Source organism: Callorhinus ursinus, unplaced genomic scaffold (genome assembly GCF_003265705.2).
Source record: "Callorhinus ursinus isolate GAN/ISIS: 27379988/994484 unplaced genomic scaffold, GSC_fseal_2.0 scaffold20, whole genome shotgun sequence".
Lineage (NCBI taxonomy): Eukaryota > Metazoa > Chordata > Mammalia > Carnivora > Otariidae > Callorhinus > Callorhinus ursinus.
The window spans coordinates 6,239,437-6,257,760 of NW_027397082.1; the positions used below are offsets into that span (position 1 = coordinate 6,239,437).

An 18,324-nucleotide genomic window follows, 5' to 3' on the forward strand; every position below is an offset into this window, starting at 1 on the left:
TGAAATAAACCAGTCACAGAAGGATAAATAGTCCATGATTCTAGTTGTGTAAGGTCTCTAAAAAAGTTAAACTTATAAATCAGAGAGTAGCATGGTGGTTGCCAGGGATGGGGGTGGGGGTTAGCAGAGGATAACTAAATAAGAGACATAACGTGTCAATTATGCAAGATAAATAAGTTCTAGAGATTTGCTCTACAGCACTATCCCTATAAAAATTACCAGTAGTAGGTAGGTGTTGTACACCTAAAATATTTTTAAGAGGGTAGATTTCATGTTAAAAATAAAATGCAATAATTTTAAATTTAATTTTTTTAAAACTGCCAATATGAAAAAAATGGACAAAATTATCTTAAAACTATAGTACACTGATAGTTACAAGAGAACAAAATAATGACATACATAAAGCTATTAAGGATAAATTAAAGAATAAAAATAATAATTAATAGCAATAATTAAAGAATAATTTTGAGAAATATTTCCTTTGTGATATATTAGTTTCTTACTGCTGTTGTAACCATTGATCACAAACTCAGTGGCTTAAAATAACATGAATTTATTCTCACAGTTCTGGAAGTCTGAATGAAGTCCAAATGAACCTTACAAAGTAAAAGGAAGGTGTTAGGTATGGTTTCTTCTGGGGGCACTCAAAGAGAATTCATTTCCTTGCCTTTTCCAGCTTCTGAAGATTGCTCATTCCCGGGCTCATGGCCTCAACCTCTTTCCGACCTCTTGTTTTCATGATCACAACTCCCACTGCTGTAGTCAAATCTCCCTCAGCCCCCTTTCATAAGAACACTTGGGATTATATTGGATCTACAAGGACAATCTCCCCATCTCAAAACTCAATTTAATCATATCTGCAAATTCCCTTTTGCCATTTAAGGTAATATATTCACAACTTTTGGGGATTATGATGTGTACATCTTTGGGGAAAAGAGGGCATTATTCAGCCTACCACAGTGTCAGTTCATAAGTAAATGACTGGGGAAATGTCTAACACAATGTTAGCAACAGTTTTCTCTAGGTAGAAGAATTATCAGCAATTTCAATTTGTCTTTTTGTCTCTGTTCTAGAATGAACATGCATCACTTCCATAACTGGGCCAAAAAAGATTTTTTTTTTTTAAAGATTTTATTTATTTATTTCAGAGAGAGAGAGAATGAGAGATAGAAAGCACGAGAGGGAAGAGGGTCAGAGGGAGAAGCAGACTCCCTGCCGAGCAGGAAGCCCGATGTGGGACTCGATCCCGGGACTCCAGGATCATGACCTGAGCCGAAGGCAGTCGCCCAACCAACTGAGCCACCCAGGCGCCCCCCAAAAAAGATTTTTAAAAGAGGTGCTCAGAAGACTTTTTTCTTTTGATCCTTGATCTTTAACACATTTTTCAAATGATTTACACTATGCAATAAGTAATTAGATCTATATAGTTATATTTATGTCCAAAAAATGGCATATCTCATTTCTAATTCACTACTTCTTAGGTATAGGCCAAAAAAACATGTAAAATAATCATTCTCTCTTGTTAGTCTTCTCTGACTACAGCAAACCAAGAATTGAGTTCCAACATGCAGTAGCAGATTTTTTTGGGTAGCTCAGTCAGTACTGGACTAGCAGTCATGGAAGAAAAAAAGTGGCTGCTATTTACTACAATGAATAACATGTTATATACAAAATTAAGTTTGAATAAAATGAATAAAACACAGCACCATAAAAGAAGTTTATGCAAACAAAATATCAAGTGAAAAGACTTTAACATGTACAAAATATTTAAAGAGGTCAGATATTACACCAAACTAATGATTAATTAGAAATGATTAAAAATGTAAATGCTACAACAAAAGACTCTTTGAAACAGAACTTGGACTACAAAGAAAGTTTCTGAGAACATTATATATGTGAGGTGATGAAAGCAAATGAGTATCTGTTATAGTCTTTCAACAAAAGCTACATGCAATAATGTACTTTCTAAGAAAATAATAATCAGTGATAAAAATCATCAAAATATATGTTGGGAATATCTATATATTTGAGATGCAAGAAGGCAAACATCAGGATCACAAATGAAATTGATCTTGATTTGTATATGATATATCAATGATACTGTTCATACAAATTTCAGCTCATTTGGGAACCAGAATGATTATTATATAAATTTTGAGTTGTCTCAGAAATTTTTAACTTGAATATTTCGAGAAAGGAACTGAGGCTTTATGATTAGCTTTTTCACCATTAATACTGTATTTCACTTTTAATTGAGCATTATCCACAATATTTAAGGAGATCACAATTGTAGGCTCCCATTCACCGACTGGGTTATGTTATGTAGGTTAACTAACCTCAATGAGATTCGATGACACAGTGGGGATAAAACTGCCTATCTCATTGGATTACTATATGGGTTAAACATAATCATGCCAGTGTGTATTTGGCTTAGAGAAAACTGTCATAAAATAAAGGCATTCAATAAATGTTATTTCACTTTTCTTATTTACTATATTGGCTCTGAATGAATTCTAAGAAAATTTAAAAGTCAGATTCTCATATCTGTATTTATATATAATTACATATTTGTTAATAAACATATGAGTTCATGATCATATATACTTGGTTCTATGTAGTTTCACTATAATCATCTTTGCCACAAGCATATCTGTTGCACAAATAATTGGCTATAAGGCAATTTTGCCATAAAAGATAAAAAAAAACTGGTGAGTTTGGTTTGACAGATTTTTGGTTTCATCACCTGTTTGGTTTTATTTCTCCATTGATGCAGTGCTCCCATTTTTATACTATATAAATCTTAGCCCTCGTAATGGTCCACACAGTGGCACAGAGTTCTGAACCCACATTTCCCGCAGAACTTTGGAAAGTCTATCCATCAATGGACACGTGACAAGATGGTAAGAACAAATAACAGTGCAGAATGCTTTCATAATTCAATACAAAGCCCTGTTTGCACACTAGTAGTTGGAAACTGATATCCCTCCCAATGAAGGAAAAAATTTTAGCAAAAAAAAAATATGATGCTAAATGAGGAAACAAATCAACAAGAAAAAAATGTATAATAGAATGAATAAAAGATTTTGAAAACAAGTTCTTAGGTACAACCAGCAAAATAAAATCAGTTATTTGTGCAGTATTGCCATGAATCCTCACACATTTTAAATGTATTCAAATGTTTTTATTTCACAACAGTTTTTAATTTTGTTAAACATTTTCATGTTTCATTATGTCCTTTTTAATGAATGACCCTCTTTAATTTTTTGTGATTTTATCTTTTACGGCAAAATTGACTTACAGCCAATTAGTTACATGATGAAAATGCTTGGAGCAGAGATGTTTAGAAGGAAAATATCAGACACATATATTCAGCCATCCTGAGGGGTCAGAAAAGGATGCACATAGATGGACAAAAATATTAAAGATTCCAAATATGTCTTAAACTATAGCATTTGTATAAATACATATGTTGCCAACTTAGACATCAGTTTAGTAAATGATAGAATTTGTGTGAATAGAAGTCTTACTGTTTCACATTTTTACATGTAGCTCCAGAAATATGTCTCAGAAAATGAACTAAAATGCTTTCTTTCATGTTCTCTTGCCCTCACCAAGCTGTTTGACATACTGCAAGCAGACCGATTATTTTAAAATTAAAATTTAACATTTTAGTCTCCTCAGAACACCCTTCAGTGGCTCCCATTTTGTTACAATAAAGGCCAAAATCCTCTCATGTTCTATAAAGCACTGCTTTGGATCCTGCAAATCTCACACACCTCATCTCTTGCCTCTCTTCACCTGGTTCTATGTGTTTCCCACATGCCATGTTCTTTCCAGCCACAGACAACCTTTGTGCATGCTGCCCCTCTGATTGCCCTCCATTCTCACATCCACACCACTCCACTATCGTCATCTGCACATCAAAGCTCCCTCTTCTCTTGTCTGACCCATTCCTACTCACTATTCCACAAATTAGGTCAGGTTCTCTTATAATATATTCCCAAGGCATCTATAATTCTCATTCAGAGTTCTTATGACAATTATATATCTAGGTAATTGTATAACAGGTATAATATCTATTTCCCCTGCTAGTTAATAAGCATCAATGGAGCAGAACTAATTTTGTTCACGGTAATATCCCCAGAGTCCAACAAAGTAGTTAGTCAATAAAAACATGTTCAATTAATAAACAAAAGTGAGTCAATTCCAATAACTGACATTCTCTTGAAGCTCTAACAGTGTAACTCTTCAGTAAGTAAATTAAGGAGAAAAAATCTGTCACTCTTGTGAGTATTAAAAGAAATAATTAATGTTAAATTGTTTTCTACATAATAAATATTCAACAGATACTAGGTTTTCATTGCTTGCTGAACAGCATTATCCATGCTTACAATTATTAATTAAAATATTCTATTGAGCTTGGAACATTTAGAATAATTCCAAAGGTAAAACTTGAAAGTTGAACATTTGCCAGATATAATTTCAGAGAAAAAACACAGAAATTTAGTTATTAATCAAACTCCGAAAATGACTGATTCTGTGGCCTAGGATATACACTTAAACTCGTTGGTTCTTACTTTTTTCATCAGTGAATAAAAGAAGATTGATCACAGATGTGTATCCCCAAAACAAATAATGCATTATATGTTAATTTAGAGAAAGAAAAAAAAAGAATGATGATGATTCCCAATGCCTATACATCACTGATTCTAATTTAGGGGTCTCCATATAATGTGCCATGACTTCTTCAGAAGCCACCTTCCTTTAATTCATAGTATCTCCAAGTAGCTAGACTATGTCATTACTCTGCAATGACGTATGGGAATCTATGTAGATTTTATTTGAAACAAATGTTCTATAGACTAAGTGAAGAAACAAACCTTGATTTTTTTTTATTTTTTTATTGTTATGTTAATCACCATATATTACATCATTAGTTTTTGATGCAGTGTTCCATGATTCATTGTTTGTTCATAACACCCAGCGCTCCATGCAGAACGTGCCCTCTTTAATACCCATCACCAGGCTAACCCATCCCCCTGCCCCCCTCCCCTCTAGAACCCTCAGTTTGTTTTTCAGAGTCCATCATCTCTCATGGTTCGTCTCCCCCTCTGACATACTCCCCTTTTGTGAAGAAACAAACCTTGAGACTCATTTTTATTTAAGTGAATGGCTGATGCTTAACGTTGTCCAATGGTGAATTGTACTACTTTATGAAAATAAATTTAAAAAATAAATATAAAGCAATTTTTACTTGATTATGTATAACATGATCTCTAAATATTTTTCATCAAACACCCACCAATAAAAATACTTCCGCATACAGCCACAATATATGCATATTCACTTATTTGTTAATAATTTGTATGTGTACTACCACTATGTGTTATTTAAAGCCTGCCTAAAAGACACACACTTTTCTAAGTATGGGTTCCAACAAGAGAAGATCCTGGGCTCATAAACTTTTACTCTAGTGAATAAAGAAACCCCACGTTTATATAAACAAATAAACAAGTGAGATAATTTCATACTATGTAGGTGTTATGATGCGGGAAAAAAGTTATTGTGATACCTGAAAGAGTCCATTTTAGGTGGGAGTGGAATAATAGCTAGAGACATAGTATTTAAGGCAGAAAAATAGTAAGTGCAAAAGCCATAATCTAATGTAAAGTTTAATATATTTAAAAAGAAACAGATTAAGTCATTAAGAACTTTTACAAAAATAAAATGACTGCCATATAAATTACCAAATATTCAGGAATCTAATCTTGGACTCTACTCTGTTCATTGATTCCTAGGTCAGTATGGGAATCAGTATAGTTAAAGTTATACTATTTCTGGAAACTATCAGGTGGGAATTTCTCACTATTTTTCCTTTTCATAACTTTACTGAATAGTCTAAATGTGTATTATTTAAAATAAATTTTAAGGTAATCTATTCTAATGTATACACTTCAAAAAACTGAACTGAATGAAATTCTAATTGGAATTCCATAAAAGTTATATATCAGTTTTGGTTAAGTATGATATTTTCATATGAAGGCTACTTATTTAAGAAAATGGTTTGAATTTTTAAATGTTTAGACCCTCTCTTTATTTCTTTCAACATGATATTTCTATTTTATTCATATAAAAACACTTGGGATAAATATATTACTAATTTTTGTTGCTCTAGTTTTATTACCCATAGTCAGGAATACGGGTCTGGCTATAGACCCAGAATGCTGGATTGAAACTGGCTTTGTCATTTCCTAGCCGTGTGATTTTACGAAAATTAACTAAACTCTCCCTGCCTCTGTTCCCTCAAACAAAATATGTTGATAATTAGTGTACCCTTCTCATTTGAGAATTAAATAAGCTAATACATATAAAAAGCTTAGACTAGCCTGGAACAGTAAATGCTCAATAAATGTTAACTGATATTATCATTATTTTAAAGTCAGGTGGTTGTTTTCCAGATTGGACAAAAACTATGTTTTATTTAATAAATGATGCTTAATAATGAGCTAGATATCAGTGAGAAAAAAAGCTGTTCACAATGAGAACATTATATGTAAGTTTTTATGTAAAATCGTTCTCAGGACATGATTTATTTAGAAAAGCATGCAGTGCCTTCATTTGCTCATTCAGCATCTTTATACAAATAAGGAACTATTATTAACCCTTGCTCACAACAGATACAACCCCACACCAGGTTATGTGGCTTGTAAGAAAAGTAAGTACAGGATATCAGTGCCCACTCTCTCCTGCAGCTAGGCACCTTTGCAGAGGGCACAGACTGCACAACTCCACTTGGGAGCCCTGGTGGGAGGTTTTCAGGCATTTTTATTTCTTCCTTATGCTTTACCTTATTTATTTTTACAATGAGTCTGTATTATTTATATAACCAGAATAAGAACACTTTCATTATAAAATATTTTGCCAAAGAAATTTTTCATCTCTCTTCTAGATTAATTCGATAGCAATTTTTTTAATTTTTTTAATTTTTAAAAAATATTTTATTTATTTATTTGTCAGAGAGAGAAAGAGGGAGAGAGAGCACAAACAGAGGGAACAGCAGGCAAAGGGAGAAGCAGCTCCCTGCTGAGCAAGGAGTCTGATGCATTACTTGATCCCAGGACCCTGGGATGATGACCTGACCTGAAGGCAGACACTTAACTGACTGAGACAACCAGGTGTCCCCAAGAGTAATTTTTATCAGCTATTTTTAACTTTTTCATAATTGTGCTATATTGCCCTTTATTTTAAAATATACTAAAATGTTAATAATTCTGAAATAAACATCTAAAAATACTGGTTTATAAGCTTAAGGAAATTTAAGAAAAATACTGATGAATCAAAGAATAAGCTAAAATGCCAACCATGTGGTTAATTTATGTTTTGTCAGATAATCCTCAATCCAACATGTCTTCAATCCTGGAAACAAAAGAATTTAGATTCTCTGTGTTCATCAGGGTCACTTCTCTATTTGCAGATGGACCAGCCAGATTCTGTTCAAATAGCTATTTATACTAAATGATTAAAAAGTCATAGAAAATACTAACAAAATACAGTATATTTAGCTTAAAATGGGTATCCATATTTTAGAACAAAACATAGAATAATTACATTAAGTACAAGGTTAATTTAAGTTTTAATTTCTTTCATTGCTTTGTATGACATAGCATTTTAAGTAATTAAATTGAGTTTGATTTTTGTAACTTACAGCTATAATAACATTTATTAGAAATATTATCTCATATACCAAACAAAAGAAAAACTCAAATCCTTAAATAATATGCTTAAAAAATATTGCAGTCCAAAACATAAACATTAATAAACATTAAATATATCAATAATAACTAAAGAGTTTATAGTAGGATGAATGGATATTTTTTTTCATAATATAAACTAATGTAAGATGTGATGAGTGGTAGAAGTGAGCACTGAATATAAAAGTAGTAATTAAATTCCTTACTCTTAAAGGAGACAGTGTTTTATTATCATCACAAAATTTATCCTGAACTCTAAATGGCAATAGAAGAAATTCAAAATAAAAACAGTAATTTTCAAGAATAAAAGGTAAAATAAGCCAAAATATGTTAGATTACTTGGAACTATACTAAAACAATAACTAGTAGTTTGGACATTACATGTCCTTAAATAATTAATGTAGCAGTAGCATAAAGTTGATGATTGTAGATAGTGACTTCCTGTACTCTGAAACATATTATCTATATAACATTTTCATAGTCCAGTCTTTCATTTTGTGTTTAAAATTTTCTTTGTTATAACTGTTATAATTAAAAAGAAAGCATTTAAGAAAAAAAAGAAACTACACTACTGTGACAACTATTTTTCATATTTGCCAAAATAAATTGAGAAATTCAATGTTTACAAGGACCAAAGGACAAATCACTGCTAGGAACTTTATTTTTTGTTCCAGTTAAGGAATGACCACTTTCCAATGCATTCAGGTTTTGGTTTTTAAACTGAAATTTAAAAAACTACGAAGACTGTCTATAGGATACAACTGCTGGTATATTACTTTCAATTAAGTTAACACCACACTGCACTCAATTGCTTTAAGCTACAGTGTGTGCCTGCATTTTACTTGAATCTTTAAAATCAGAATAGTTTCCATTAACACTATTACAAGAACTACTGACCTTTTCTTTTTTAAAACACCGTTTCTTTCAAATGCTATTGAGTTTCAAAGGACTCATAACAAATGACAAGCCTGCCATCTAGTGCTTTATGACTATTCCTTTCACATTTTTGAGAGTGGGAGTCCTATATAATCTAGAGGTGGGCTCTCCAATATGGTAGCCGCTATACACCTGTGGCTATTGAAATGTGACTGATTTGAATTGAGATTGCTATAAGGTTAGAATACAAATTGTATTTCGGACTTAGTTTAAAAAAAAAACTAAGAAAAAGATATCTCATTGATGATTTTTATACTGTTACATATTAAATTGAAATTTCAGCTATGTTGAGCAAAATAAAATAGACTATTAAAATTAATTTTACCTGTTTCCTTTAAGCTTTTTAATGTAGTTAGTAGAAAATTTAAAATTACATATGTGGTTCACATTATATTTATATTGGACAGCACTGATCTAGAAGGAAAGTTATCTTAGTCTTAAACATAAAAGATTTAAATAGTATATTTTTTATTTTTTTTAAAAAAAGTAGAATATAACTTAGACACGTCCATAATTGTAACTAGTTACTCCTTTGGGACACAATAAAAGCTAAAGATTAAAAAAGGATCAAAGAGGAATTTCTAATTTTTAAAATCACACAAAAATATGCCCCCCCAAAATCCAGAATGTTTAAAAGAAGAAAAACAAAACTAATGTGGGAAAGTTAGAGAATAAAGATAATTTATGAGACAATTTGAGCATCAGTAAGGTTAATAATAGCAAATGAATTTAAACATAATAAATATGTATGAGTCCATAAGTTTATGATAAAAAGAAATCTTGTCATGTTTGAGAAATATTGAGCAAATAATTCTTTACTTTGAAAACTGGCAAATAAAAACAACTAATATCACATTTATCATGCCTTTCCTATATAAACTGTAGCAATGAGTAACCAAATATCTAATGAGATGAAATTTATTTTTATAGAAGTTTTCTAATCAAGAAATAAGGAATTAAAATATCACAGTTTTACAACCCCTAATCAATTATAATCTAAACATTGAGCATCAGTGTCTGCTATGAACTATGTAGAAAATAATGTTAATAAGAAACAATAGGGACGCCTGGGTGGCTCAGTCATTAAGCATCTGCCTTCGGTTCAGGTCATGGTCCCAGGGTCCTGGGATCGAGCCCCGCATGGGGCTCCCTGCTCAGCGGGAAGCCTGCTTCTCCCTCTCCCACTCCCCCTGCTTGTGTTCCCTCTCTCGCTGTCTCTCTCTCTGTCAAATAAATAAAATCTTAAAAAAAAAAACAATAACAATTAAAAGTATATAAGAGAAGGAAATTACTACAGACAAATCCTAAAATTGATGAACTAGAAAACAAAATCAGTGGAAAGGATGAATAAACCCAAAGACCATGTTATAATATGGCAAAGAGAGAAAGAGAGAAAACTATCAATAAAAAAGCACAAGACCCCAAAATTTTGTTTGCATTTAGCTAATCTTTGAAGTTTACTTAATATTTAACTATTCCTATTTTAAAAGAGGTCTTCAATCTTCTCAAACTTATTTTTAAAAACTATCACCATAGTTACTCAGTATGAAAATAGAAAAGAAAAACTAAAACATTGCAGTCAAAGGTCATTTCATTAGAAAAAATGTAAGAGTATAGTTTGCATTCATCCATACTGAAAATAATCTTAAATATAATATAAACAAGCAACAGTTAGCACTGTCCCAAATAATAATGTGCCATGCCCAGGTTTGGTTTACCCCAGAATTAAAAGATACTTAACATTAGAAAACCTATTAATACAACTTCACACTTAATAAGGTAAAGGAAAAAGTCATTCTTGATGAAATTTTGTAGCAGATTAATGTAGATAATAATTTTTTAACTTGATAAAGGAAATATTCTATAAGTTACAGCAAACTCTCTACTTGATGGTTGTGTCTACTACCATCACTTTGACTCAGTACTTAGAGATCCCAACCATCCCAGTATGGGGCTAAAAAAACTGGAAAGATATAAGTATTGTTACCCCAGCATTCTTTTGCTTACGTTTTGATAGTAAATGTTTTTACATCCCTTTACATTCAATCTTCATGTGTCTTTAGGTCTGAAGTAAGTCTCTTACAGGCAACATATAAATGGGCTTGGCCTTTTTATCCATTTAGTCACCCTATGTCTTGATTGGAGCATTTAGTCCATTTCTATTTAAAGTAATTATTGATAGATAATGTACTTATTGCCAATTTGTTACTCGTTTTACAGTTGTTTTTGTGTTCTTCTCTATTCCTTTCTTCTCTTACTCTCTTCCCTTGCGATTTGATAGTGTTTTAGTGTTATACTTGGATTCCTTTCTCTTTATTTCCTGTGTATCTGTTATAGGTTTTTGATTTGTGGTTATCGCTAAGTTCATATATATAACATCTTGTGCATATAGCAGTCTATAGTAAATTGATGGTCACTTAAGTTTGAACCCATTCTAAAAATGCTACATTTTTACTCCCCTCCCCATGTTTTATGTATATGGTGTCATACTTCACATTTTTTTTATTTTATGAATTCCTTGGCTGATTTTTATAAACATAATTGATTTTTCAGCTTCTTTGCTCTAATATTTACACTGGTATTGTAAGTTATTGATCTACTACTTTTATTATATGTTTGTATTTACCTGTGAAATTTTTTTCTTTCATAATTTTCTTACTACAAATTATGGCCTTTTCTTTACACTCAAAATATTTCCTTTAATCTTTTTTGTAAGGCTAGTTTACTGGTGATGAACTCCTTTAGCTTTTCTTTGAGAAATTCTTTTTTGTTTTTTTTTTTTTGTGTGTGTGTGTTTTGTTTGGGAAACTCCTTATCTCTCCTTCAATTCTGATAGGTAGAGCATTCTTGTTTGCAGCTTTTTTCCCTTTTAATATTTAGAATATATCACACTACTCCCTTCTGGCCTTTAAAGTCACTGCTGAAAAATCAGCTAATAGCCTTAGGGGTTCTTCCTTGTATGTAGCTGTTTTTCTCTGTTGCTTTTAAATCTTTTTGTCATTTTATGTATCTTGCTGTGGACCTCCTTGGGTTAATTTTGGTTGTGGGGAGGTAACAATACTTATATTGAACAGAACAGACTTATATTGAACAGAATAGACTTTAAAACAAAAATTGTAACAAGAGACAAAGAGGGACACTCCACAATCATAGAACAATCCAAAAAGAGTATATACCAATTGTAAATATCTATGTACCCAACATCGGAGGATTTAAATATATAAAGCAACTATTAACAGATATAAAGGAAGAAATTAACAATAATACAATAATAGTAGAGGACTGTAACACCCCACTTACATCAATGGATAGATCATCCAGACAAAAAAATCAGTAAGGAAACAGTGGCTTTGAATGATTCATTAGATCAGATCAACCTAACAGATATATTCAGAACATCATCCAACAGTAGAATACACATTCTTTTCAAATGTACATGGAATATTATCCAGAACAGATTACATGTTAGACCATAAAACAAGTCTCAATAAATTCAAAAAGATTGAAATCATATCATGCATCTTTCCAAACACAAGAGTATGAAACTAGAAATTAATCACAAGAAAAAATCTGGAAAGAACAGAAATACATGGAGACCAAATAACATGCTACTAAACAATGAATGGATCAACTAAGAAATCAAAGAGGAAATAAAAAAATACATGAAGACAAATGAAAAGAAAAACACAATGATCCAAAACCTTGGGATGCAACAAAAGCTGTTCTAAGAGGGAATTTTATAGCAATACAAGCCTACCTCAAGAAGCAAGAAAAATCTCAGATAAGCGACCTAACCTTATACCAAAGGAGCTAAAAAAGAACAAACAAAGCTAAAGCCAGTAGAAGGAAGGAAATAAAAAGATGAGAGCAGAAACAAATGAAATAAAGACTAAAAGAATAGAAAAGAATGAAATTAGGAGCTAGTTCTTTGAAAAGATAAAATTGATAAACCTTTAGCAAGACTCATGAAGAAAAAGAGAGGGCTCATAAATAAAATAAGAAATTAAGGAGGAATTAGGTAGGGTATGTGCTATGGTGAGCGCTGTGAATTGTGTAAGACTGATGAATCACAGATCTGTACTTCTGAAACAAATAATGCAACATATGTTAAGAAAAAAGAAAAAGAAGAAGATAGCAGGAGGGGAAGAATGAAGGGGAGTAAGTCAGAGGGGGAGACAAACCATGAGAGACGATGGACTCTGAAAACCAAACTGAGGGTTCTAGAGGGGAGGAGGGTGGGTGGATGGGTTAGCCTGGTGATGGGTATTAAAGAGGGCACATTCTGCGTGGAGCACTGGGTGTTATGCACAAACAATGAATCATGGAACACTACATCAAAAACTAATGATGTAATGTATGGTGATTAACATAACAATAAAAAAATTTAAAAAAAAGAAATTAAAGAGGAGAAATAATACCACAGAAACACAAAGGATTATGAATATTAAGAAAAATTATATACAAACAAATTGGACAACCTAGAAGACATCAATTCCTAGAAACACATGACCTTCCAAAACTGAATCAGGGAGAAATAGGAAATTTGAGAAGAGTGATTACAAGCAAAAAACTGAATCTGTAATCAAAAAACTCCCAACAAAAAAACTGGATAGAGGGGAATAAAACAGTTTTTATTTGTATGTAATATAAATTAATTGTATTTAAAAACCAAACATATCTGTAAATAATTAGACCTAATAAGAGTTCATTAAGGTTAATGAATATCAGATTAATGTACTAAAATGAATTTAATTTTTATATATCAAACACAAGTAGAAAATGTAATTTTAAAAGATACTATTTAAATAGCAACAAAAGTATCAGGAAATTTAGTATTTTACATATCTAACAAAACATGTGCAGGACATGGACACATGAAATTGAGCTCAACATTATCAGTCATGAGAAAAATACAAATTAAGACCACAAGCTACTACTACACATACTCTAGAATAGCTATAATCAAAAAGACAGACAATATTAAGTGTTGGTGAGGATGCAGAATTATTGAAGCATCTATAAATTTCTAGTAGGAATGTAAAATGGCACAGGTATATTGTAAAATCATTCGGCAGTTACTTAAAAAGTTAAACATAGGTTTATCATACAACCCAGCAATTCTACTTCTAGGAATCTACCCAAAGGAAATGGAATCATATGTCTATACAAAGACCATATGAATGTTCATATCAGCATTTTTCATAACAGCCAAAGGCTAGATAGAATCCCAATGTTCATCTACTGATGAACAACAAAAAAAGTGGTATATCCATATGTTGTAGCATTCATTACTTTTAAAAACTAAAATTGCTATACTAACAAAGTAAAATAGAAACACCTTGTGATCATCTTAATTGATACAGAAAAACTATATGACATACACAAACACCCATTCTAGTAGGACTAGAAGAGAATTTCTTCAACTTGATAAAGGCATCTAGGAAAAACCTACATCATACTTAATAGTGAAAGACTGAATGTTTTCCCTCTAAAATCAACAACAACAGTAGAACGTTTCCATGCTCATCACATCTTTTCACATGGTACTAGAGGTAGTAGCCAATGCAATAAGACAAGAAAAAAGAAAGAAAAGCCATCCTTAGAAGAAAGAAAAAATTCAAATTCCATAATTGCAAAACACATTATTGTCTGCATTAAAATATAATGGAATCTACAAAAAAAAGGTACTACAACTAATAACTAAATTTAACAAAGCTGAAGGATACAAAATCAACATAAAAATCAATTGTAGTTTTACTATACAGACACAATTAAAAATTTATTAAAAAATACTATTTACAACAGCAGCAAAAATAAAAAATATGTAGGGAGAAATCTGACAAAAACTATGAAAGACCTACATAGTGAAAAATACCAAATATTGTTGAGAATAAATTTTAAAATAATTAAGTTAAAAGAAGAGATATATATTCATGGGTCAGAAGACTCACTATGGTTAAGATATCAATTCCCCCCAAGTTGTTCTATAAATTAAACACAATCTCAATCCAAATCCGAGCATGTATTTTGGTAAAAACTGACAAGCTGGTTCTAAAATTCATATGTAAACACAAAAGAAATGGAACCCAAAGCCAAAACAAGTTTGTAAAAGAATGAAATTGGAGAATAAATGCTACATAATTCCAAAACTTATTATGAAACTACAGTAGTTCTAACAGTGCTATTTTGGTATAAAAGTAGGTAAATTAATTAACAGAACATAACAGATTGCAGAAATAGCCTTTACACTCTTTTTTTTTTAAGATTTTATTTATTTATTTGAGAGAGAGAGAACAAGTGGAGGGTGGTGGGGGAGGGACAAGCAGACTCCACGGTGAGTGCGGAGCCTGATATAGGGATCAATCTCACGACCATGAAATCATGAGATCATGAGATCATGACTGTGAGCCTAAACCATGAGTCAGGCACTTAACCGACTGAGCCACCCTGGTGCCCCAGCCTTTACACTCCTATAAATGGGCAACTGATTTTCAAGAAAGGTGTAAAAGCAATTCATTGGTTAAAAGAAAGTCTTTAAACAAACTGTGCTAGAATATTTGGATACCCATATGGAGAAAAAAATTGATCCATCTCTTGAAATATATACAAATATTAACTCAAAATCAACTATATTCTTAATTAGAAAACATAAAAATAGAAAACTTCTAAAAGAAAATGGGAAAATCTTTGTGATCTTAGGTTAGGCTAAGATTTCTCAAAGAACAGATGGATAAATTGAACTTCATCTTCATTAAAAACTCCTCTTCAAAAAAAATACTAATAGAGTGAAAATATAAGCCACAAAACTAAAAAAAAATATTTACAAATCATATGTCACATAAAATATTTGTATCTGTAATACATAAAGTACTCTGAAAACTCAATAATGAAAACAATCCAGTTTTTAAAAGTGGACAACAGATTTAAACACATTTCATCAAATAAAAAAAAGAGAGAGAGAACAAATAATCATGTGAACAAATGTTTAACATCATCTCTCATTAGAGAAATGTAAATAAAAAGACATTACACACCTATTAGGACAGATAAAATTAAAAAGACTAACCATATGAAATATTGAGAGATTTGGAGAACTGAAACTCATACACTCCTGGTGGGAATGTAAAATGATATAACCATTTGAAAATTGTTTCTTAAAAGGTTAAACATACATCTAACATATGATCACTCCCCAGTGAAAGTATCTTTCAGTAAAAAATCAACACAGCTTTTTAGTGATGACCAAAATTGCCCCCTGCAAAAATCTATCTCAAAATTCTAATCATTCAAAATTTAATCAAAATGAAAAGATCACATTAAATCCAGCTGAGATTATTCAAGTCCTATTTTTGTTTCCATGTCCAGAATAAGATCTATTTCTATGTCACTCTTCAAGAGTAGAAAAAAATGCACCAAATGTAATTTTTAAAATACAGCAAAAAGAATGCCTTTCTTAGCAACATATATGGAATTGTATTGTAAGATTTAAGAAATAAAAATGGTAACAGATTAATGACATCAGCATGCAAGATGAATTCTATTATCTGCAAAATCACCTAAGACTAAAAATATAAACTAGCTATTTAAAATGAAAAAGCAAAAGTACTTACAATAACATGTTCCTCTAAGTGGATTACCAACATAGCGATTTTCAGAGTCGCATCTGTAGAAATAAAAAACTCATTTACTACTGAGCAAAATTCAAAACCTTCGTATTTTTTCTTCAAGCAAAACAATAATTAAACTCTACATTAAAACATCTTAAAAACTATACCATTAATCAAATTTTTAAAAACAAATCTTCAAAATAATTAATGTAGAAAGCCAATACTTGAGCACGAGTAGAGAAAAGAAACAGTGAAGACAAATAGTCACACACACAAGATGATAAAGGGGAATGTCACAAGACAGATGGGGTAAGACTAGGAGTTTGGGGGTATATATTCTTCCTTAATATTATGAAAGGAAATTGAAATTCTTGATAAAGATATAGAGATAATTCTAGGTGAAGGAAGAAAATTTGGGGAATTTATAAATCTACATCATTTTCTTCTGGTATTCTTTGAAATATAATTCATTTTTCCCCGGTTTCTACACAATGATTCTATATTTTAAAAAAGATCTCCCCAATTGTGTAATAAAGAAAAGTTTTTTCTGAATTGTCCAACTCTAAATTCAGTAGCTCAAACTCTGAATTTATGTAAGCAGATTATAAAAAATGGAAGAACATAAGAGCATTCCAAATCATGAATTCTAAGTTAAATTAAATTCTTCAAAATTATGGTTAATTATAGCAGTGGGAGAAGATCATAAATGTTCTCAAAATTTCTGAAGTTCACATTTTTATATGTTTCCAGAATTCAATTAAAATGAGAGTGCCTAACAGAGATACAGCTTGATTTCACATAATGTTTTTTCACTGGAACACCCTCCAAAATAAATTATTATAAAATGATATACACCAGGCTAACTGCATAAAGTGACTAAGTATTTAAAGTATATGTAAAAGTTTAAAAGATGACAAAGACCTTCCAAAATGTCTTTAGTTTTAATAGCATTAATAAGAACACAGGAATAATTTTTATATTTTTTTTAATTAATAAAAGGCCAGACAGTTGAGAATAATAAGCTAAATAATCAGGTTACATTCTGAGTGCATTTTTGAGCTATGTGTTCCTAGTGTTTTTATTCATGAGTTGAAGAGTAAATCTTTTTCTACACTAACTGCAAAATTAAAGTTGAAATATAATAGTCAATTATACCACTAACTTTATTCTCTGTGAAACAATGAAACTTTGGGGATTAGTTTCCTGTAACTTCCCCAAATCAACTTTCAAAATGTGTGATATATAGTTTTCTAGCTGTAGAAAATGATCATACTCATTATTACTAGGTTAAGCACTTCAGGTTCTCTACTATTTCTATATTTTGTTCCTTCATTTAAGCTCACCTCCATAAACCCCATCACTTTGTACCAAATATATACATACTCTGAAGGACTGATTTACAATACTATTATAATTCCTTTTTCTGTCACAAAAAATATGACTTGTGCCAAATGGATATCTCAATACTACTTTTATTTTTTTAAAAGAGTTTATTTATTTATTTGAGAGAGAGCACAAGCAGGGAGAGCAGCAGAGGAAGAGGGAGAAGCAGGTTCACCACTGAGCAGGGAGCCCAAACTGGGGCTCAATCTCAGGACCCAGGATCATGACCTAAGCTAAAGGCAGATATTTAACTGATTGAGCCATGCAGGCTCCCCTCAATACTACTTTTAGAATAGGAAAATATTCAAAATAATAGTGCCTGCATTGTTATGCATGATATTCCCTGCATATCATATTTGTCTAAATAAATGGCTTTCAAGTACCATAGCAATCTAAAATGACTTTGACAAACGTTAAGGATTTCAAGTACTTTTTAATTAATCTATATGTTGACTTTAAGAGCTCTGGATACAAACCTATATTCCCACATGGAAGTTACACAGTATTTATTCTGGTTGATAATATTAAGTTTATTCAAATTATTTAATATCATATTGGAATAGAAGTTATTGTAATACGTTACCTTCAACAAAATATAATTTTTATGAGGCCATGGTTAAAATTTTATTTTCTCCAAGCTACAAATT

The 18,324-nt window shown here is 31.2% G+C and overlaps 1 protein-coding gene across 3 annotated transcripts in view; it reads right to left on the reverse strand.

Moving 5' to 3' along the window:
- ATRNL1 (attractin like 1) overlaps positions 1-18,324 on the reverse strand; it is a 919,082-nt gene that overhangs the window by 569,151 nt on the left and 331,607 nt on the right. For all 3 annotated transcript variants that reach the window (XR_012381651.1, XM_025881114.2, XM_073904148.1), the window contains exon 21: positions 16,298-16,350. Coding sequence is in view for 2 of the 3 variants with exons in the window: in XM_025881114.2 (XP_025736899.1) it covers positions 16,298-16,350 (53 nt within the window). In the remaining variant the exon portion in view is untranslated. The remainder of the gene's footprint in view (positions 1-16,297; positions 16,351-18,324) is intronic.